Consider the following 23545-nt stretch of genomic DNA (forward strand, 5'->3'; position numbering starts at 1 on the left):
TATCCTTTTAAAACCTGTATAATAAAAGCTCATTATTTACTCCCCTCCTTCCCATTTCATTCAGAGTAAAAGCTGAAATTCTTACAATGGGCTTACATGATCTCTCCATCCCCCACGATCCTGTGCTGCCCAACGTTACCTCTTTAATCTCATTTCCTTAGTCCTGCTCCCTGCTCCCTTATTCTCTCTCTTCAGCTACACCTGGGTCCTTGCGGTTTCTGAACAAGCCAGGCACTCCCCCACCTTAGACCTTTTATGTTGGCTACTCACTCTGCCTGGAATGCCCCCACAAAGTTATTCTCTCACTTTGTAAAATATTAACTTCTCAATCAGACCTTCCCTGACCATCCTCTGTTAACTGTGACATCTCATCAGCATTTCCAATCCCACTTTTTCTTTTGCTCTACATTTTTCTTTTCCCCTGAGCACTTATCACCTTCTAATATAAAATGTAATTTATTTTTATTGCTTATTGTCTTATATCCCTTCTCTCACCAGTTAGAATATGTAACCTCATGAAGACAAAGATCTTTATCTGCTTTGTTCATTAAAATATCCCAAGCACTTAGCACAGTGTCTAGCCCTCAGTAGGTACTCAGTGATAATTATTAGAATAGACAAAGAAAAAAAAAGGAAATCTGTTATCCCTAGCAACGAATGAGAATCTGATTCTATAACTTTGTACAACACAGGCATTTTTCCTTTAGATCAGGGATCAGCAAACTTTTTCTTAAAGGGCCAGGTAGTAAATAGTACAGATTTATGGATTATGTGAACTCTGTTTAACTACTCAATGCTGCCTTTGGACCTCCAGAGCAGCCAGAGACTATATATAAACAAATAGGCGTGGCTGTGTTCCAATAAAACTATTTGGGAAAATAAACAGGTGGCCAATAGGCAGTACAGGTACTTTACTGATTGAGACAAATATATATCAGGGTAAATCATAGCACTTTATTGACAGGCTAGGCTCTATCCACCCACTCTACCAATTGCCAAAAACAAAAATTTAGAAAGGTGAATGCAAACTTACCAAAATTACAGATCAGTAATTTCTCTGCCTGAGACAGACGGAGCATTCCTTATTCAAAGTGGCCACTGAATAAGATGTGAGTTGAGGGTAGGGGGTTGGGAGAGAGAGAATCCTGTTATCAGCCACTTTCTTGCTAAGGAGACATCCAGAGTACATTATCTGTAACTTTGGAGTATCCTTCAGAGGTTTCTAATATGCAGAATGATCTACTTCTGGAGCCTCTTGTCTCCATGCCATTAGTTCTTTGGCACTGATGATGTATTTCCCGTGGTAAGGAAACCATTTTTACATTTGTCAGCTATTCTTAAAGTCAGTGGATTGATGCAGTTGGTTATGATAATACCTGCTCATCTCTTGCCATCTAGTGATTCTAGTGATTCTCGGTCAGGAGCATCCCCCCTCCCCCGAGGGAACATGTGGCAATGTCTGGAGACGTTTTGGGTTGTCACAACTGGAGTGGGAGGTGCTGCTGGATCAGGTGAGCAGAGGCCAAGGATGTGGCTAAGCATCCCAGAAGGCTCAGCGTAACCCCCATACAAAGAACTATGCAGACCAAAATGTCACGTAGTGCTGAGGTTGGGAAACTTATCTAGACTATTCTGCTAGACTTTGAATCTACCTTGTACTCCACTGCCAAACCAATATTCCTAAACCATTGAATTTATCCATTATTGCCAAGCTGCAATATCTCCTCATTGCTTGAAAGATCAAGTCTCTTCTTCTTATTCTGGTGTTTAGATCCTGAGGGATTTTGCACACTTACAAATCCATTCCTCAGCGGGAATTCTGCTTCTCCAAGCTTTCATTGGCACCATCCTCCATACCACCATCCTTTTACAGATATTCCCTCCAAAACACACATCTTGTGAGGATTCTCCCTACATGTCTCCTACCCAAACTTACTCATTCTTTGAAACACACATGTGTTGCACATGCCTCTGCCACTGAGCCAGTCTATACCACTCCCTTTTGTGTTTACCATGAGGTCACATGCCTTACATTGTTATATAGCTATTCCCTTTACATTGTCTTCTCAATAAATTCCCTGAAGGAGTCATATTGTATTTCTGGCCTGTTAGTTTCAGTTTCCACAACATGAGGTATGCAAACTATATTGTTGTATTGAGAGTCAAATGAGATGAGTATAAAAGCATCTTGTATAGAACCTGGTACCCAGTTAAGTGCTCAGAAAAGTATAGTATTTCTATACAAGCATACATTCCAGAGGCCATAGAAAGTGCTTAATGAATCTTTTAAATATAGTAGTTACATACTGGAGAGAGTGTGCATTCAGACTAGCCTGGTATTTAGAACTGAGAGCAAAGAAAAACTTCCATCAGAAATCCTACACCAATTAACACATCTTCATGCTAGAGTGAATCCAGGAGCCTGGGTGTCACATCTCCTCAAAGTGGTACTTATGCCAACATTTCTACATTTAGCAACTTAATGCACCCCAACAAAGTCAACTAAAACTTTAAAAGTAAATCTTTTCTTTTTTAAGTTTGGGAACCAAAATAGGATTTCCAACTTGTAAATTTTTTCAGATAAAGATATCTGAAAGTTGTACTACTAACTAACATCACTATCATTTTATGACAGATAACAAAGAGGAAGGCTATAAAATAAGAATAAAAAGAAGTTGCTGAGAAACCAAGATGGCGACATAGGTTAACGCCGGAGTTTGCTGCCTCGAACAACCATTTCAAAAATACAACTAAAAGACAGAACGAACATCATCCAGAACCACAGGAAGGCTGGCTGAGTGGAAATTCTACAACTAGGAGGAAAGAGAATATCATACCCAGACTCAGAGGAGGCGTAGTGCTGAAGTGAAATACTCAGGTACGGAGTGCGCACGCGGAGCGGGCTGGCGGCGGAGGGTGCGGTTGTTGTTTTCAATCGGGAGGGAGTTTCAGACTCTGAGCTCCAGATCCGGGCGAGTCTCTAGGGACCCAGACTCAAACTGGAGAAGCGGGACTGTCTGGCTTCGGTCGGAACTCGAAGGCAGCTTTCTCTCCGAGGTTTGCAGAGGTTGCTGGGACTCTGTGAGGCAGAGTCCCTGGGGACGGAACTGAGAGCAGCCATAACTGCTCGCTCCGCCCACCCTGTAGATCCCCGGGGACCCGCCCCGCCCAAGCCCTGCACTGAGGCATTTGCCAGATAGCCTCAGGCAAACACTAGATTAGCACCGCCCTAGAGATCCAGCACAGAAGCTCTCCCACTGCAGACACAGCTACTCTCATAGCAAGTTAGCCTGGAGGTCAAATCACCCCCGGTATTGCCGCCAACAATCAAGGCTTAACTACAACAAGACTGCACACAAAGACCACAAGGGGGTGCACCAAGAAAACATAAATAATGCGGAGACAAAGAAACATGACAGAAATGGAGGATATAGAGCTAAAAAAACGCACTTTTAAGGTCTTTCAATAATTTCCTAGAAACTGCCGATAAATGTAGTAAGATCCTCAAGAAATCTAATGAGACCCTCGATGTTGTGATAAAGAACCAACTAGAAATTAAGCATACACTGACTGAAATAAAGAATATTATACAGACACCCAACAGCAGACCAGAGGAGCGCAAGAATCAAGTCAATGATTTGAAATGCGAAGAAGCAAAAAACACCCAACTGGAAAAGCAAAATGAAAAAAGAATCCGAAAATACGAAGATAGTGTAAGGAGCCTCTGGGACAGCTTCAAGCGTACCAACATCAGAATTATAGGGGTGCCAGAAGATGAGAGAGAGCAATATATTGAAAACCTATTTGAAGAAATAATGACAGAAAACTTCCCCCACCTGTTGAAAGAAATAGACTTACAGGTCCAGGAAGCGCAGAGAACCCCAAACAAAAGGAATCCAAAGAGGACCACACCAAGACACATCATAATTAAAATGCCAAGAGCAAAAGACAAAGAGAGAATCTTAAAAGCAGCAAGAGAAAGAAACTCAGTTACCTACAAGGGAATACCCATACGACTGTCAGCTGATTTCTCAACAGAAACTTTGCAGGCCAGAAGGGAGTGGCAAGAAATATTCAAAGTGATGAATACCAAGAACCTACAACCAAGATTACTTTATCCAGCAAAGCTATCATTCAGAAGTGAAGGTCAGATAAAGAGCTTCACAGATAAGGAAAAGCTAAAGGAGTTCATCACCACCAAACCAGGATTATATGAAATGCTGAAAGGTATCCTTTAAGAAGAGGAAGAAGAATAATAAGGTAAAGATACAAATTATGAACAACAAACATGCATCTATCAACAAGTGAATCTAAGAATCAAGTGAATAAATAATCTGATGTACAGAATGAACTGGTGATCATAATAGAATCAGGGACATAGAAAGGGAATGGACTGACTATTCTTGGGGGGGGGAAGGGGTGTGGGAGATGCGGGAAGAGACTGGACAAAAATCGTGCAACTATGGATGAGGACAGTGGGTGGGGAGTGAGGGCGGAGGGTGGGGCGGGAACTGGGAGGAGGGGAGTTATGGGGGGAAAAAAGAGGAACAAATGTAATAATCTGAACAATAAAGATTTAATTTAAAAAAAAAAAAGAAGTTGCCTAGCCGGTGTGGCTCAGTGTTTGAGCATTGACCTATGAAACCAGGAGGTCACGGTTTCATTCCCGGTCAGGACACATGCCCTGGTTTCAAGCTCAATCTCCAGTAGGGGCCATGCAGGAGGCAGCCTATCACTGTGTCTCTCTCAGCATTGATGTCTCTCTGTCTCTCTGTCTCTCTCTCTCTCTCTCTCTCTCTTTCTCCTATCTTCCTCTCTCTCTCTAAAATAAATTAAGACATATTAAAAAGCCGAAACCGGTTTGGCTCAGTGGATAGAGCGTCGGCCTTCGGACTGAAAGGTCCCAGGTTCGATTCCGGTCAAGGGCATGTACCTGGGTTGCGGGCACATCCCCAGTAGGAGATGTGCAGGAGGCAGCTGATCGATGTTTCTCTCCCATCGATGTTTCTAACTCTCTATCTCTCTCCCTTCCTCTCTGTAAAAAATCAATAAAATAAATTTTAAAAAAAAAAGACATATTAAAAAAAAAGAAAACCTAGTTAATGAACAGCTTGTCAATGACACTTTGCCCACTCTGACCCAATTTAGAAGGCTGCCAATAGGGTAAGACATAAATATGCTACACTCTGCTTTGCTGGGGTCACAACTGTGTCTGCTCTAAGAGCTTTTTCTACCAGCCACTGGAGGAGAGTCTGATGTGAGAAGTCAGTACCAGTGGGATGAGGCTGCCGTGAGGGCCTGACCTTTCCCCAAGTGGAAGAGAGAGCCTTGTTTCAGATCCTGTGAGAGAAGTGAGTGGGGCATGGTATTCTGAGCAGCCCAGGTTTGGCTTTGGGCCAGGCACTGAGTGGCAAACAAGAAGGAACACATTCCAGGAAGGCAAAGAGCCCTGCCAATGTGAAGGCGGCCCAGCAAGAAGGGCCTGCTGGGTGCTAGGTGCTCTTTGGCTCTGTGGAGGTCAGGCACACAGAGGGATGGATTCAGGTTTCTCTGGATTATCATTTCAGAGGCTTAATTAACTGCTTCCCTTCCTCTCACTGTCAGTGGACAAATCAGATGTAACTCTTAAATTGGAATCCTCTCTGCCTTGGGACTCAGTCCCTTATCTTTAACTGAAGGAAGAGGGAAAGAGTGTTGTTACCTCCTGAAATCACACTTTGCAGGAGTCAGGTTTCTGTAATTCTATGTCCTGAGTAAAAGGAGAGGCTACTGACAATGAGGGCAGGTCAGGGTGAAAGCCCAAGATTTCTGTGCCCTTGATGGAAGAGAAGCTGAGCTCTCACCCCTGTGGACTCTGTATCCCCAAACACAAACATTCACATTGTTTTTTCACCCAGGCCAGTCTGCCTTCCTACAGGCCTGACCTGCAGAAGGCCTGGAGGGTCCTCAGGAATGCTTTCCTTTCAGAATCGCCTTGGGCCTTCCTCCTGGCTGCGAAAGAAGAGAAAGAGGAGAAAAGACTAAAGGGTTCAGGGAAGAAGCGGCCACGTGAGCCTGTTGGATAGGCAGTGCAATGGACTTGGACCAGGCCTGGGCTCATTTTCACCCCAAAAGGGGACAGAAGGGGCATTTCTTTGAAAAAGAAGAATGAAGTCCATTCCTCACCACCTGGGCTCCAGTTCCTGTTGGACTTTGCTGCCACCTAGTGGCTTAGTTGCATTTCTTCCCCTCACACGTAGACCAGCCTAAAGACCTGGCCTCAGTCTTGCCTTTCTTTGCCTTAGTATCGTCCCCTGATTCTGTGGCCCAGCAGCTAGGAGAGCCGAGCAGCACAGATTTACGACCTCACCCAGCTTGATAAGTGTCCTAATGCCATGACCAGCAGGTAGGAGGGCCAGGGTTGGGATGGCTGGGCATCTGGGTGGAGACAGTGAGGGTGGGAGCAATGTCTTGCTCCCACGACTTCTCCTGCAAGATGCAGTTTTCCCCAGCTCTCCTCATTCCTGAATGCCCTTTTCACTAGAACTCCTGCCCCTTCCATTACCATTCCTCATATCTGGCTAAAGCCCATGTTGCAAAACTGAAGCTCCTGCATTATTTATATACAAATATATATAAATTCATATATATATATGTATATATGTATATATATATATATATATATGCGAATTTCTTGTTTATCCAAATTCAAGGCAGTTGTTTCTCCCTCATAAAGTTAGCTCACTTCAACTTAAAAATATCAATGTGAAATTATATGCCCTCTCTGTGATTCTGCTACTATGGACCAGTCTCTAGGAATAGAGAAAGGGGGACACCATCACATGTCGATTATCAGCCATATTTTTCTGCACATTGCACCCACAGGTTTATTTCCTCTAGCAAAGAGAAGCACTGGTTTCAGCAACCACTGAATCTACTAGCTCTAAACTTTTAGATCTGAGCTGGGATCATATAAAACCCAAACTCCCTTCTCCTGCCTACCTCTCCAACCTCTTTTTTAAAAAAATATTTTAAATTATAAAATACATATAAAATTTACTGCCTTGCCCTAACCGGTTTTGCTCAGTGGTTAGAGCATCGGCCTGTGGACTCGGGTTCGATTCCGGTCAAGGGCATATACCTTGGTTGTGGGCACATCCCCAGTGGGGAGTGTGCAGGAGGCAGCTGATGTATGTTTCTAACTCTCTATCCCTCTCCCTTCCTCTCTGTAAAAAATCAATAAAACATTTTTTAAAAATTTACTGTCTTAACCATTTCAACTGTATAGTTTAATAGTTTGAAGTGCATTCACGTTATTGTGCAACAATCACTACCATCTGTCTCCAGATCTCTTTTCATCTTGCAAAACTGATACTCTATACCCTTTAAACAATAATTCTCTATGCCCCTTCTTGCAGCCCCTGGCAACCACCATTCTTCTCTCTGTTTATATGGATTTGACCACCCTAGGAACCTCATATAAGTAGAATCACATGGTATTTGTCTTTGTGTCTGGCTTATTTCACATAGCATAATGTCCTCAATGTTCACCCATGTAGTAGCACGTGTCAGAATGTCCTTCCATTTTAAGGCTGAATAATATTGTATTGATACACCACATTTTGTTTATCTATTCATCTGTTGATAGACACTTGGGTTGCTTCTATCTTTTGACTATTGTGGATAATGCTGCTATGAACATATGGCTCTTTGAAACTGTTCAGTTCTTTTGGGTATATAGCCAGAAGTGGCATTACTGGATCATATAGTTCTATTTTTAATGTTTTGAAGAACTGCCATACTGTTTCCACAGTGGCTACACCATTTTATATTCCTTCAAACAGAATATAAGGGTTCGAATCTCTCCACATCCTCACCAACTTTGGTTGTTTTCTGTTTCTTTGACAACAGCCATCCTAATGGGTGTGAAGTACCTGATCATGGTTCCTGTTTGCATTTGCCTAATGACTAGTGATTATGAGCATATTTTCATGTGCTTGTTTGCCATTTGTGTGTCTTCTTTGGAAAAATGTATATTCAAATGCTTTACCCATTTTTTAAATTAATTTTGAGAGAGAGAGAGAGAGAGAGAGAGAGAGAGAGAGAGAGAGAGAGAGAGAAAGGCGGGAAGAAAGAAACAATGATTTGTTGTTCAACTTATTTATGCATTCATTGTTTGATTCTTGTATGTGCCCTGACCAGGGATCGAACCTACAACCTTGGTGTATCCGGATGATGCTCTAACCAACTGACCTACCCACCCAGGGCCATTGGTTGATTCTTTTATTTTTTAAATGAATTTATTGATTTTTAAAGAGAGAGGAAGGGAGAGGAGGAGAGAGAGGGAGAGAGAGAGACACATCGATTGGCTATTTCCTGCATGCCCTCTATTGGGGATTGAGCCTGAAAACCAAGCATGTGCCCTGATGGGGAATAGAACCAGCAACTTTCTTGTACACAGGATGATGCCCAACTGAGCCACACTGACCAGGGCCATTGGTTGATTCTTGTATGTGCACTGACTGGGGATTGAACCTGCAACCTTGGTGTATGAAGACAATGCTTTACCCAACTGAGCTAACTGACCAAGGCCTTTACCTATTTAAAATAAGGTTGTTTGTTGTTGTTGAGTTGACCTCTTCAACCTCTTTTCATGTCACTGTCCCACTTGATTATATCCTAGAAGCATGAAAAAGATCTGTTTCTCACAGATATATGTATTCTTTCCCACCTTTTGCAGCTGCTAATCTATTTGCTAGGGATGCTCTTTTTACAGTTCCTCCAATGACTGGCCACTCCTCCTTTAAGAACTAGCTGAAATGTCCCTTCAGAGAATCTTTCTTTTTTTTAATCCTCACCAGAGGATATTTTTTCCATTGATTTTTAGGGAGAGTGGAAGAGAGAGAGAAAGACAGAGAGAAACATCAATGTGAGAGAAACACATCAATTGGTTGCCTCCTGCACAAGCCTTGACCTGGCTTCAGGCCTGAGGAGGAGCCCACAACCAAGGTGCATGCCCCTGACCAGAATCGAATCTGGGACCCTTTGGTCCGCAGGCCGACAGTCTATCCACTGAGCCAAACCAGCTAGGGCCAGAGAATCTTTCTTGACCATCATCTAAAGCCATTTCCCTATTTAATCTCATATCACTGTTTCTTTCCTTCCTGGAATTTAATCACAATCTGCAATTACCTCATTTGTTTACGTATTTACTTGGAACTTACATTTACATGGAATGCAAGTGCCAGGAAGATGCAGAAATACTGCCTAATGTGGTCAATGCTACAACCAGGGCCCAGCATAGTACCTGGTGCACAGTCTGGGCCCCATATTTACTGAATGAATGAATCCCTACTAATCTAGGTTTGATGTCACAGGAATTTTCTGGTGCTGAGTTCCAGACTTTAATTCTTGAGTCGGAAGCATAGTACTATTAAAATCATGGACATTGCTTTAGTTTCCCAGAAGAAATGGGGAAGCATTCTCTGTGTCTCCCCACCAGAGACAGAGACTGTGGCAGTTTGCTGTGGCCGTCCTTCCCCTTCACCATGTGCCTGAAGTAGAGTTAGCTTCACAATCTCAAAGTCCTGTGAGATTTGCAGAATACTTGGGATTCTGGGTATGACTTGGGCTTTATCAGTCTCCTTGGTGCCAGATATGTCAGTAAGAGTATCTTTAGTTAGTAGTCAAAAGATAAAAATGAACTCTCCATATCACAGGACACTAAAAAAAATCAGAATTATTTTATTTAAAAATATTTTCAAAGGCTAATGCCATAGTGGAACAAGCCACGGATAGTTGAACCAAACTCTCAGGGAATTAGAGGAGCATCACCCAATGCAAGCAGGTCTGTATAAATACACATAGTTTATAAATGAGCACAACAGAAGGTATACTGGCCCAAGAGAACCAGGCTGGAATACAAAAGGGAGAAACAGAGACAGGACCCTCCAGAGGGACAGGCACACCCAAACCACTGAAAGCCCTAGGCCCTGCGAGGGCCTGCAGAGCCACCTACCCTGCAGCATGCCTCTTGCCCTTTCTGAGCCTGGGGCATGGCTGGAAGCCATTGATCAGCATCTTGGCCCAGCCACCCATGACTTGGCATCTCTCATGGCCTCTGGTTCAACTTAGCAAGGCTCAGAGAATGGATCTATCCTCCTCACCCTTCAGCAAGGACCAAGGAGGTGAGGCTCTAGGGCAAATAGGATTATTTTCCTGAAAATAGGATGAAAAGGAGTGATGAAGGGGCCTGGTTCAAAAAAAAAAAAAAAAAAAAGGCTGGGTCCTCATTCAGTGTGGTGTGTGGGGAAAACAGAACAGTGAGTTTCACCTGAGATACACAGATTTGGTACAAGCAACCCACAAGGCCAGGCTCTAAATTTAATCCTACAACTTGGCATGCGGAGAAGATGAAGAGACCTTCAGTTTGAGCTTTGGAAGTTGTCACCTACCATCAGTCCCTCCAGTCCTCATGTGGGTTTGTCATAAACAGAACAGATGGTTCTGAAATAAATAATCTCCACTTGGACTTCTCCCTGGTTACCCTCTCAGGTGCCTGAAAAGGGGAAAACACCACTCACCCCATCACCAGTGACTTTCCCCGATGCTGCTGACCGCCTCACTAAGGCCCTTACAGAACCTTCAAAATCACTATCTTAGCAGAAGGGACTTCTGGGGAGAGCAGGCCAGAGTTCTGGGGCACAGCGAAGCTTTTTATACGAAAGACGACCTTGACAGAGAAGGAGGAATCTCTACAGCAAAGCCACCACTGTGTTTACCCTTTGCATCCTCTACTTCTACTGTCCCTAGAGGTATCAGGCAGACCCCCTTGGCTTGGTCCCTGTACTGTACCAGGCACACTTTGGACATCTTCACTTCATTCATGGATAACAGACCCCATAGAGTGGCTACAGGTAATACGAGTGATTTCTGCCCTATGGTGGCCCAACACCACCATGCCCAGCTACCCAGCCAAGCCTCCCAACAGGCTGCTATTGGCCACATCCAAGATCCAGGCAGTCAGGCAGAGAGAAAAAAGCAATACCGCAGATCAAAGACACCACCCTTGTCATACCTACTTTCCACCTGGGCATATTGGAAATGTTTGCGTACACCAAGGGGAGATCTGGTACCAGTCTATGATCAAAGGCCCTACTACACCTGTCTCACCAGGAAGTGGCAACTGAGGATATGGAATGCTCTGTTCTCCTTCACAGCTCCTCCACTGTCCGCTGCTCCAGTCCTCTCCGAACAGTCTCAGCACAGAGCACAAATGTTCCTTTCTTGAAGGAATCCTGGCTACAAGCCCTTTCATAATTTGCCCCCACTTCCCTATAGTCTGCCCTAGGCCAGATGGGTCCCTGCAGAGAAGTCCTTTGCCCAAAGCAGGGACTCTCAATATATGGGGAGAGAGAAGAGCCCACACTGGTGGTTTGGGTTCTAGCTCTGTCCCACCACGGAGTGAGCCATGTGACAGTCAGAGAGCTGCATTCCAGGTAGCAAAGCACGGCCTTGTCCCTTGGGGTGGTCTGTGTGCCAGAACTGTTTCTAAGGAACAAAGTAAATTTTTTTCCCCACGTAAGTGATTGTTGAATTTTCATGTACAGAATTCCTCAGCTGGTTCTAAAAAACCTGGCTTTTTGTCTGAGTTCAAAAATTGTAGGAACTTTGTAAACAGGTACTTCAGATCACTCATTGGAGGAAGGAGAAGAGTTGGGGGAAGAGGAGGGATCTGGAATGTTTTCCTTCATAGTCAGTCCCAGCACAACAGCAGCATCAGAAACCAAGGGGACCGTTGATGGAACCTTAGCACCCAAGGCATTCTTCATGGAGGAGCGGGGACAAAGGCCAAGTGGCTGTTACCTGCACATAGGAGAGATGCGTAGATCAAAGAAAGGGCTTAGAAGGTAGAGAGTAGGTCACTGAAACCACCCCCTACCCCTCATAAAGTGGGTCAGGTGGGAATCTGTGTACCCCACACACTCTGCCCAATCTTGCTTGGGACCATCAAGCCAGCTTATCAAGGGTAGGGCCAATTCAGCCAAGGTAACAAGCAGCCTGTCTGTAGGTTTTGGTCCCAGTCCTTAGCCCTGAATCCCAGAGGCATTGGGAAGAGAAAGGGCATCACCTGTGCCCAGGGACTGGGCCATCCCAATTCAGGGAGCATAACTGCTGTTCCAGCCGGGAAATGCGGAATGCCAGGTAGGATGAGGACATGACCAAGAAGCAGATCCTGGAAAAAAAGGGGGCAAGAGTTTTTCTCATCTAGAAAAAGGGCACTTTTTTGGAGCTCCAGTGGCGCAATCGGTTAGCTCGCGGTACTTATAGAAAAAGGGCACTTTTAGAGGCTCACCAAAAGTAGGAGTGGGACTAAGCTCCTCTTGCAATTGGAAGAATTAAAGAACCCTTTGCCCTGCTCAAGCCTGGGCATCTTTCATCCCAAAGGCCACATGGGGGTCCTGAAACTCATCTCCATGGAGGTGTCCTCAAAGCCCAGCCGGGGTTCTGGGTTATTCAGCTGACCCCACTTCCCTATGACCAGCCACCTTGGTCCTGCACCTCCTCTGGGAGACTAAGATTACCCCTAAGGTGGTAGCCCCAGGCAGCAGAGCCAGAGGGTGCTGGTGAGGTAAGGTGAGAGGAACCAGGGGCAGGCTGTTCTGAAGCTCCCACCATGCTCACTATCTGCTGGTCCTCAGGCGGAGTTACAGGTGAGTCTGGGGACCAGAAACTGCCCTAATGGTGGGCAGCAAGAAGGCCATGGCTTTCCTAGTCCACCTGATGGCCCTCCCCAATTCTGCCAGCCTTCTCCAATCCTATGCAACTTTTCCTTTTTTCAACAGTTTCATATCCTGTCCCTCCCCATTGCACAGCCTTAATCCTAAATTATAAGATTGTAAAAATAAAACTGGAGATAATTTCACCACAGTAGGGCCTGCCTGCCATGTGACCTCCAGACGCTAACCAGGAGCTTGCAGTTGACTCAGAATCTTCCCCTTGCTCTGGACAGTGGCCTCCTCACACACCAAGACCCCTGCTCCAAACACCCATACACCCCCCTCCCCTAAACAATCACCTACAGCACGAAGAAGACCTTGAGGAGCTGGTAATTCCAGAGCCTCAGCTCTTCGCTGCTCCTGGGCTCCTCCTCCAGTGTCTCCTCCTCACAGACAGCATTTTCTGCAATAAGAGCGCAGTTAGTCATCTTCCTGGGACAGCAGACCCCAGCTCAGCATGGGGCATGCCAACCTCCTGCTTCTCTGAAGCTGCCCAGGCTCTTGGCTTTCCCTATGGATTTGGAGAAAGAAACAGTTCTCAGAAGCCCGTTGGCAGTGATGACCCCTTTTCACAGAAGTGGGAGGAGGAGAAGCCTGGTCTTTACACGCTGTTACCGTGGGACAAGGCCCCTGAACTTACCAGACCCTGGAGGTTTCCTGGAGGAGAAGAAGCTGTCTGGGGAGTCCATGGATGCTGGAGGGATACAAGGGATGCTGTCTGGGAGGGACAGGGACCTGGAGGCAGGGCATATTTTTCTCCACTTCATCTCAGGGGTGAGGACTTCCTGCAGAAAAAGCAGGAGAAGCTGTCTCACCACAGCCCTTGGGATCTTATTTGCCCTAAGGTGCCCCCACCACTTTATCAAAGCTTTCTCTATATATTACCAACATAGATGCCTAGAAAGGCATGGCAGCAGGTACATGGGAAGGGGAAAACCATTGCCATAGCAATCACGTGTCTCTCCTATCTGCTTCCTTGCTGTAACCAGCTACTCTTCCAGGGAACAATGTCTTTGAAGACTGCTAGTGTAGATCCAAGACATGAGATCCAAGATGTAAGCCCACTGAAGTATATGGTCAGATCAGCTGAGTCTGAGAAAGCCCAGCACAACCTATCTTGGATGGGATAAGTCATGACTTCTAATCTGGGCTCTATGCCTAAGCATGTCACCGATCTTGGCAGTGGGCACTTAAGGTCCCCATCAACAAAAATGGGAACATCACCTTCTATCTCCCTGCATGGTATTGTGCAAGCTGTATGCTTGGCTGACTGCTACAGTTACTGAAGAAGGCTTCAAACACTCTGGGGCCATTTTCACCCCCATCCCTACTCTAGAAACTCAGCTCTACTTACCCCAAACCCCAGCTACCAAATGAAACTGCTGGGACCTCAGCAAATCTAAAATGAGTCTGTCTGGGTTCTACATTAATAGCCTTTGAAGTTCTTCCCCAGAGACATCTCTATCCCCTTAAAGGCCCTCCTGACTTTGCTGAAAGGAAGAGGACGGGTCACTGGCTCTGTGCCGGTACAGTGTGGGATTCAACCTGGACAGTGTTCTGGGGGCTAGACATCTGTTCTGCTCATAAAGTCAGCACACCTGCCAGGACCTGGTGGCTCTGCATGGTTGGAGTGTGGCAGGTCTAGGAGAACCCTGACAGCATGACTGCTGGCTCTTGAGCCTGGTTCCTTTGTTCTACATTGTGGGCCCTGCCTGGGAGGCCCTGAAGACAGAACCACAGGCAATCTCAAGCCAGCAGCTTTTGCTCCCAGCCTCAGCTCTCACCAGAGACTCGCACTCAGGTTCTTCTGAAAATTCTCTTACACTCAAACTCTTCTTGCTGGAAGGCTGAGGAAGAAAGGGAACAGAAGTTACTTGTCCTTCTGAAACAGCGAAGATCAGGCATGGGGAAGCATTACCTCCATTTTGGATCAGATGGAGCCTAGCTCCCATAGTTTGCAGGGGTGCCCTATCTAATGCTGGAGCAGAGGGTCAAATCCAAGGCAATCTACTCTCCCCTGCTGCTGCCCCTCCCCCTTTCTTACCATAGGCCAGAGAGAGCTATAGGCATCCTGGGGAGCAGCCCCATGCTCCTGACTGTCTGTCTATACACAGAAGAAGCACAAGTGAGGGCATCTACATGGGGACATACAAAGGCCACTGGCCTCAAAGAGACATGTTCACAAATACAGACACACAGTCCAAGGACTGCCTCTGATACACTGAGCCTGAGCCTGTCACTCCCCTCCCTCTGCCCCGTTCCCTGTGCTGAAGAAATGGGCTAGCCTCCCCAACAGCCTTGTCCCAACACTTCAGTCCAGGCCTGAGCAGCCTCCCTGGCCTGACTCCTGTCCTTGAACTCCATACCTGCAGGTGAGTGCAGACCCTCCGCAGCATGTCATAGACACTGTCCCGGGAGAGCAGTGACACAAAAACATACTGGGACATGGAAAGAAAACAAAGGGGTGGGGTGAGTAAAGACTTGAGAGTGTGCTGAGTCAGGCTGTGGGCTCCTGGGGTTCCGATGGGGAAACTGACAAGAGAGTGTGGCTCAGAGACTCACGGACCTTCTGGCTAGTGTTGGTGGTGATGACCAGGCCATTGGGAAGGAGGCGTGCCATCTTGTGTTTTTTGACCATTTGCACAGACACCACAGGAATGACCACCTGAAGGAGGAGAGGCATGCTTCTTTCAGGACTCATTCCCAAGGACATGGTCCCTTTGCTTCCAGAACGAGGCCCCAGCCCCAGCTTGCAGTGAGCCAAGCACGGGCACCATGGAGAAGCCTGGCCCCATGTGGGAGAGTGTGTGAACCTCCCCCTTCCCATGCGCATTCCCCTTCCCGTTACCCACACCGTGCCCAGCCTTGGCAGCACATGTCACTCCAGGCTTTCACCCTCTTACCCACGAGGCCAAGGATGGCTGTTCTGTTGAATCCCATGCTCTAATAATGGAGTTCCCTGAGCTATGTCCTGACCACAAGTATGGCTCCCCCTAAGTACGACATCCCACTCTGATTCTGAAGGCATTTCAGAGGCAGAATAATTTGGCTGTGAACTATTCAGACCAACTCAGGCCGATGTAGAGTCTATATTTGGGGCCTCTGTTTTGGAAGGGGTTGCATTGACACCAGGTAAGATGCCTCATAGCTGTTCATCCAACCAGTGAGGGGCCTCACCAGCATGCAGGAGGACAGGTGTGACTCAAGGCATGCCCGCAGGGCAGGGGCCTCTCTCTTTCCTGGGCTGGGCAGGGATCTCACTGGACTATGGCAGCCCTTACCACTCATTACTACCTTGATATCCTTGCCAAAGAGGCTGGCATGGAAGCAGAGCCAGTTGGGGGAGATATAGAGCCGACCCTGGAGAAGGAGGTCCCTCTGGAGGGCACAGGAGCACACTGGGAAGTCACAGGAGAGAAGACTACCATGAGCAAGGTCTGTTGGGAAGCCCCAGGGCCTGGGTCCTCACACTGAAGAGTCTAGAGTCCATCCTCAGGAACTGTCTTCCTTAGAATGCGACTTCCCAAATAACCCATCCTCCAGTACCCCAGGAGTCCTAACTGCCCCCACTCCACCCCAGCAGACTGCTAGATGTTTCCTTTTTCTCTATCCATGTCTCAAATGGTCCAGACAGGTTTCTGCCCTGGTCCCACTCAAGCCTGGATTCTCACTCCTTCAGGCAGAATGCCCTGCCCTGCCCTTTCCTGCCTACAGAGAGGACCCTGACTGTGCCTGACAGGAAAGAAGTGCCTGACTGATAAGAACAGAACAGAAATAAGATTTGGAAGCCCTTTAGTTTCCTCAAGAAAACTTTCATAAATTCAACTCTATATCCCAAACCAGTTCAGTCTTCTCACACTTTTGAAGGAAAAAGAACCAACCACATCCGAAGGGCAGCCGGTTCCCATTTCTAAATTGTGAGGACAGTACCTGGGCCTCAGGCACTACAGGCACCTGCCCAGGCATACCAGGGACACAGCTCACCTTTGAGAACCACCTCTTCCAAGGGGATGTCCTTGAACAGCTTGTGGTATTGCTGGTTGTATTTACTTAGTAGTGTCTGCAAACACAGGGGCTTGGGCTGAGAAGTCCTGGGAGATCACAACACAAAAGGGGCCCTGCTCCAGCCACCAGGAAATACTGCCACAGGGCCCCCTGGGGACTGAACATAAAGTCACTGGTAAATAGCCAGTGGGTGTAGAAGGCTGAGTTCCAAGCACAACTTGTCTCCTGGTAATTCTGGGTCCTAATAGGCAGCCTGTGACTGGAGGGGAATGCACCACTCCCACCCAGGAGGGACACCACTCATGTTTCCTGGTGGCCAAGGAGCCAGCAGTCACTGAATTCAGGCAGCCCAGGGCCCCTTTCTTGCTGGGCAGCAAGTAGTCAGCCTCCACACACTTACCCCTTCTCGACTGTATTTCTTTATCTCTTCACCCTTCAAGCCTTCTGGCCAGTGCAGACTGCAAAGGAGACATTCCATTCCAGGGACAAGGCACCCTTGAGTCCTACCCATGGATCCTCAGTGCCAATTCTGCCCTGGCTTCAAGCCAGAAGCTTGGGGCAGAGATTGGAGAGGAGTCCTCTAGAGGCCACAGCAGTGATAAGCACAGCAAGCAAATAGCTCGACCCTGGGGAAGGGCACTCCTGGATGCACAAAGGCGTCGCACAAAGGGGTCTCAGTGGCCCCTCCTCCCAAACAGCTGTGAGCAGTGTCCCCCTCCCTCCGAGGAGATTTGCTCAGCCTGAGCTTAGATCTCTCAGAGATGCTTAGGAGCCATCCACCCCTGGGTGTCAAAAACCCTTTCCTATTTCTCTGGCCAAGAGGTAAGCAGAGAAGCAGACCCAAGAATCACTGAGCAGTAGGCACAGGGATGAGGATCAGTTTGGGGAGTGGGTGATATGGAGGTGTCAGACTCACAGCTCCGGGGCCTGCCCATGGGCCATGATCCCCGGCAGAACGGCCTCCTAGCAGCCTCCTCCTGGTGGCCTGGAGCTCTGCGGTGCGGAGTTCCGCAGACTCACCTGACCTGAAGGAGGCTACCAGGCTGAGAGAAATGGGGTGGTGCTGAAATGCAAACCTTTGTCCTAGCCAAATTGGCCTGAGGACAGGTGGGCAGGGGAGGAGGCTGGTAACCTGAGCTGCCTAGACTCTGCTAGGTCCCAGTGCACTGGGTCAGGCCTGGGAATGGGAGGAAGAGGCCCTAGGCAGCCTATGCTAGACCTAACATCTTATCTCAGCCTTACAGTCCCATTTCTAACAGGTCACCTCCTGAGGACTTCCCACCCCCAATCCACATGCTTATCTGACTTGGGGAAGGGGGCTCACCTGGAGTCCAGGGTTGTCTGAACTCTGTCTAGTTTCTCTGTGCAGAACAGGGGGCTCTTCAGAGAAGTCATCTTCCTATGCATCTGTTGGTTGCTAGGAAGAAACAGGCCCACATCAGGAAGGGAGTTTTCATGGGGACACCTGTCTCTACTAGCTCCACCTTTCTCTACTGCCCGCCACCCAAGACTGGCCCTGCTATTTAGGGTGAGGTTGAAGACATTGCAGTCCGGAGACAGCAGCTCAGGCAGGGGGTTTGCGCAGCTGGCTAGGTGGGAGTCTTACTAGTTGTCTTCTCTAGAAGCCTGAAGGTCAGCTTATTACTGGGCCGGAAGAAAATCAATCTACGTCATCCGAGCACTAGGCAGTTAGGCCTCTGGCCCCAACCTTAAGAAGGCACACTGGGAGGATGGAGTCTGAGATTTATTCAAGGCTGAAAGCAAGTTTCTGAGGGACCCAAGCAGCATTATCCTAAACCAGGGGTGGGAAACATATAAGGCCCTTAAAATAATTTGGTCTGGCCCTGCCAAGGCATTAGGGGTGAGTTAATTAAATGTTTGACCAAATATAGCAGGCTAATTTTTAAGTTGATAATTTTGTATGGCCCTCGAATGATGTTATAAATATCCAAATGGCCCTTGGCAGAAAAAAAGGTTCCCCAACCCTGCTCTAAACCTCTGGGTTCATAGAAAGGACGCCAAACACAGGAGGCCTTATCAAAGCTGAGGAGCTGATGCAGCAGATGATGTGAGAGTGGACTCCAGTCAACCCTCAGGTTACGTGTGAGCTGGAAAGGGAGGGACTGCCTCACACCAGTAAGCCACCATTGGTTTTCTTTGAACAATCTGGGTAGCTCAGCCTGAAAGCCAAACCATCTCCAGAGAGGCCTGACTGGCATGGCTCAGTGGTTGAGCGGCATGGTTTAATTCCCGGTCCGGAGTTACAGCTCACTCCCTGGTGGGAGGCATGCAGGAGGCAGCTGATCAATGACTCTCTCATCACCAATTCTTCCATATCTCTCTCTCTCTCTCCCACTCTCTCTTAAATGCCCAGAGAGACGGCCCTGGAAGGAAGAGACACCCTCTTCCTGGGCAGAGAGGGCTAGTCCTTCAGTGGCCTTTGAGTTCATGCCTCCACTAAATGGCTCCAAACAATAAGGTTCCCTGCTTTCTGCCCCTCCAGGGAAGACAGGCTTGAAATCAATAACGGCTGAGCAGTCAAACTAGCCCCCAGACGGGTGGGCCCAGGGGCTGGTGGGAAGAGAGTGTGGCCAAGAAGCAGAGCCAAGGCAAGACATGCAGTGGTGGGAATAGCTAACAAAGTCCTGTGCTAGTCTCTCAGCAGATAAGGACCTAGAACCTGCACATCCCAGCACTCAGTTGCTCTCAGCTCTGTGACACAGGCAAGTCAAAGTTCTCTCCCTCAAGAACAGAGTTACAGCCCAGTGTTGTCCTGTACACCAAAAGGGTGTGGGTTCGATCCCCAGTTGGGGTGCGTGTGGGAGGCAAAACCATCGATATTTCTCTCTCCCTCTCCCTTCCTCTCTCTCTAAAATAAATAAAAACATATCATTGGGTGCGGATTTAAAACTACAACAGAGTTACAGACTCAGCAGAGATCTGCCAGGACCCTCAGAGATTATTTGCTAGCAGTCTGACCCCTTCCACCCTGCTACTGTACAGATTAGGAAATGGAGACCTTGCAGGGGACAGGCTGCACCCAATGTCACAACCATCTGACCTGATGACCATACCTACAAAATCAGCCCGGTCACAGCTGTAACCTGGTGAGCCTCCCTCAGTCTTATGGGGAGTTTTGATATAGACATCAACATGTATTTCCTGAATCTTGCAAAGTGACAGATTGCACTAGTGACTTGACCCTTTGCCTCCCAAAGTTAATTTTGGAATTTATCTGGTTCCATCATTTTACATTTCATGGAGGTTTTTTCCTTCCTTGGTTTTTTATTAATGCTCATTATAGAGCATTAATATAAATATAAAGTATAGAAATATGATCACCAAAATCACCCATGAGAAAAATATTCTCCCAAATCACTCCAAAATACATTTATGCATAAATACATAATTTATGTGAGTGGGATTATATGTCATATAATTTGTACACCCTATTTTTTGTTGTTGTTGGTAATCCTCACCTGAGGATTTTTCCATTGATTTTCAGCCAGAGTGGAAGAGAGAGGGAGAGACACAGAGAGAGAACCATCGATGTGAGAGGGACACATCAATCGATTGCCTCCTGCACACACCCTGACCAGGGTCAGGGATCTAGCCTGCAACCAAGATACATGCCCTTGACCAGAATCGAACCCAGGACCCTTCAGTCTGCAGGACGATGCTCTATCCACTGAGCCAAACTAGCTAGGGCTGTACACCATATTTTTGATGCTTAACATGATTTCATGAGAAATTCCCCATGTCACTGTCCATTTCTAAGATAGATTCTCAGAAATGAAATTAATGGATTGAGAATGAACATTTATCAGGCTCTTTAGACCCACTTCCAAAATGCTTTCCAGATGCTATACCAATTGACACGGCCTCAGCACTATATTAGGGTGCCATGTCCTTATATCCAAGCCCTACATTGGATATTATCTTTTTCTCATTTTTTGCAAATTTGATAGATGAGAATATATTGTTTCATTTCCATTTCTACTTACTGGTAGGTTGAACATTTTACCCCCAAATACTTATTAACCATTGAAATGTGAATTGTCTATAAGGATCTTCATGTTTTTCTTATTGATTTGTATAAATTCTTTTTTTTTCTTCCAATCCTCACTTGAGGATATGTTTATTGATTTTAGAGAAAGGAAGGGAAAGAGAGAGGAAGGGGGATGAGAGAGAAAGAGAGACATCGATGTGAGAGAGAAATAATGATATAAAATATAGAAATATATAAAGAAGGAACCCAAGGATTGGTTGTCTCTCGTATGCACCCAACCAGGGACCTAACCCACAACCTAGGTATGTGCCCTGACCAGGAATCGAACCCATGACCCTTTGATGTATGGGACGATGCTCCAACTAACTGAACCACACCAGCCAAGGCGATTTATATAAATTCTTTATTGAGAATATTAACCGTTGGTTTATCATTTTTGCAAAACATGTCATTTGCCTTTTAGTTTTGTCTGGAATTATTGCTATAATTATGTTTAATTTTTGTGTGGTAGATTCCATCTATCTCTTTCTAAATTTGTTTTAATTAATTGATTTTAGAGGAAGGGAGAGAAACATTGATTTGTTGTTCCACTTATTTATGTATTCATTGGTTGATCATTGTGTGTGCCCTGACTGGGATTGAACCCATAACCTTGGGGTATCAGGACAACTCTCTAACCAACTAAGTTTCCCTGCCAGGGCCTCCATGTGTCTCTTTCACCTCTGTTCCTTACTTGGTTTGAGTTCTTTGATAGGAGAGCCTTGAAGACAAACCACTGAGCCCTTAGAGAGCGTGGGCCCTGCAGCCCATGAGCCTCTGGGCCTCCAGGGACAAGAAGGGCAAGCTCCACTCGAAGGAACAACCCTCAGCCTGGAGACCAGGGGGTAAAGAAGGAACCCAAGGAGAAGGAGAGGGAGCTTGGCCCATGGTTTCAGAGGCAAAAAAAAACTGTCACACAAGCACTAAAGAGTGTGATTTGAGTTGTCAGGGCTGCAGGAGCTCAAAGGACACTTAGATCCCTGTTGAGTGACAGAGTTACAGAAGGGCTCCTAGAGAAAACGAAGCTGGACCTTACCAGCGGGGTAAGACCTTGCACATGGATTCCATAATCTAACTATGCATGGATGATACTGCCTTTGCATGGGTTCCAAACCACTCACCTTTGGGTTTAAATGTGACTGTCTTGGGGAGGGGAGGCTTCCCTCAGTCTTCCCCAGCCTAGCAAGGAGCCCTGCTGGGGCACCCGCCGCACCCTGATTACACCTGTCCTGTTACTGGAGTGCGTCACTGTCCATCTCCAGGGGCTTCAGGACCTCAGGGACTCTGCCTCCAAAACACTGAACTGCCTAAGCCTGAACACCAGCGTGCAGCAGACACTCATGCCATGTTTGAGGAATGGCTGGGAGAAGACAGTGTAGGCAAAGTACAGAGCAGGGGCTGGAGGACTAAGGCCATGAGAATAACAAAAGAAGGCTGTGCACATTCCCACTGCACCTCCGTGAAGAAAACCAGAGTAATAAATAGTGTCACTTTGGAACACACGACTTCCAAATATTTTTAAACTAAAAGCAGCCCCTTTACTTGTTATCCGTAGAATGGTTACAAGACATTTCTTCATGTTCATTCATGAGCCAGCCTTCCTGGCTGTCCTGATAAGGCTGTTGATAAAGAGACTCTGATATGGCTGAAATGTACTGCTTTCTATCTTTTTCTAAAAATACATTTTATTGGTTTTGTTTGTTTGTTTGTTTTTTACAGAGCGGAAGGGAGAAGGATAGAGAGTTAGAAACATCGATGAGGGAGAAACATTGATCAGCTGCCTTCTGCGCACCCCCTACTGGGATGTGCCTGCACCAAAGTACATGCCCTTGACTGGAATCAAACCTGGGACCCTTCAGTCCACAGGCTGACACTCTATCCACTAAGCCAAACCAGTCAGGGCTCAAAAAATATCTTTAACTCAAACTTTCTACTAAGTAGTCTTCACTCCTACAGTGTTTGTTTTTTTGTTTGTTTAGATAAGTGAAAATAAAGAAAGGAGAGTAAGGCCAGATGAGATTTGGGGCTGAGTGGTCACCTAGCATTCACCGGCAGAACCAGGCAGGTTGGGTTGTGGTGGGGGTAGAGGGGGGAAGCAAAGAGGCTTCAAGAGCAGGGAGGTGGGGGTGGGGGACTACCTTGGTCCCCTCACCCTGCGGCAGCCCCTGTCCATTCCCCCATAGATTTCCTCAAGCAAGTTTCTCTTACTCTGTGGACTATGAATTACACCTTCATCCCCATCTCATCTCCATGTGCAAACTGTTGAGTTAATAATATCAGAAATTTTCCAAGGAGGTAAAGGAACTGTACTTGGAAAATTTTAAGATAACTAAAAAAATTGAATAAGATACAAATAAATGAAAGCATATACCGTTTCATGAACAGGAAGAATTAACATCATGAAAATGTCCATACTACCCAAAGTAATCTATAGATGCAACCCAATCCCCATCAAAATACTAATGGCATATTTCCTAGAACTAGAACAAGTAATCTAAAACTTTATATGGAACCACAAAAGACCAAATAGCCTCAGCAATCTTGAAAAAGAAGAACAGGTATTATGCTACCTGATATCAAGGTTACAGTAATCAAAACAGCATGGTATTGACATAAAAACAGATATATAGATCAATGGAACAGAACTGGGAGCCCAGAAATAAACTCACACTTACATGGTCAATTAATATTTGACAAAGGAGGCAAAAACAATGGGGCAAAGACAGTCTGCAAA

General features: G+C 46.5%; 1 protein-coding gene across 4 annotated transcripts in view; it reads right to left on the bottom strand.

Annotated features, from left to right (window-relative positions):
- Nucleotides 1–9504: 9504 nt before the first annotated feature.
- GRAMD2A (GRAM domain containing 2A) overlaps nt 9505–23545 on the bottom strand; it is a 56722-nt gene continuing 42681 nt past the window's right edge. The window contains exons 3-13 of one of the 4 annotated variants that reach the window (XM_036348008.1): nt 18088–18180; nt 17164–17221; nt 16743–16818; nt 16053–16156; nt 15325–15423; nt 15125–15196; nt 14543–14605; nt 13399–13543; nt 13062–13161; nt 12110–12214; nt 9505–11844 (exon numbers count right to left, since the gene is read on the bottom strand). In XM_036348008.1, the coding sequence (XP_036203901.1) occupies nt 11841–11844; nt 12110–12214; nt 13062–13161; nt 13399–13543; nt 14543–14605; nt 15125–15196; nt 15325–15423; nt 16053–16156; nt 16743–16818; nt 17164–17221; nt 18088–18180 (919 nt within the window). In that variant the 3' untranslated portion in view covers nt 9505–11840. Of the gene's footprint in view, nt 11845–12105; nt 12215–13061; nt 13162–13398; nt 13544–14542; nt 14606–15124; nt 15197–15324; nt 15424–16052; nt 16157–16742; nt 16819–17163; nt 17797–18087; nt 18181–23545 lie in introns of those variants that run through there. The other 3 variants (XM_036348024.1, XM_036348033.1, XM_036348015.1) reach the window with 3 other exon arrangements.

The sequence above is a fragment of the Myotis myotis genome, unplaced genomic scaffold (assembly GCF_014108235.1).
Source record: "Myotis myotis isolate mMyoMyo1 unplaced genomic scaffold, mMyoMyo1.p scaffold_m19_p_1, whole genome shotgun sequence".
Taxonomy (NCBI): Eukaryota; Metazoa; Chordata; class Mammalia; order Chiroptera; family Vespertilionidae; genus Myotis; species Myotis myotis.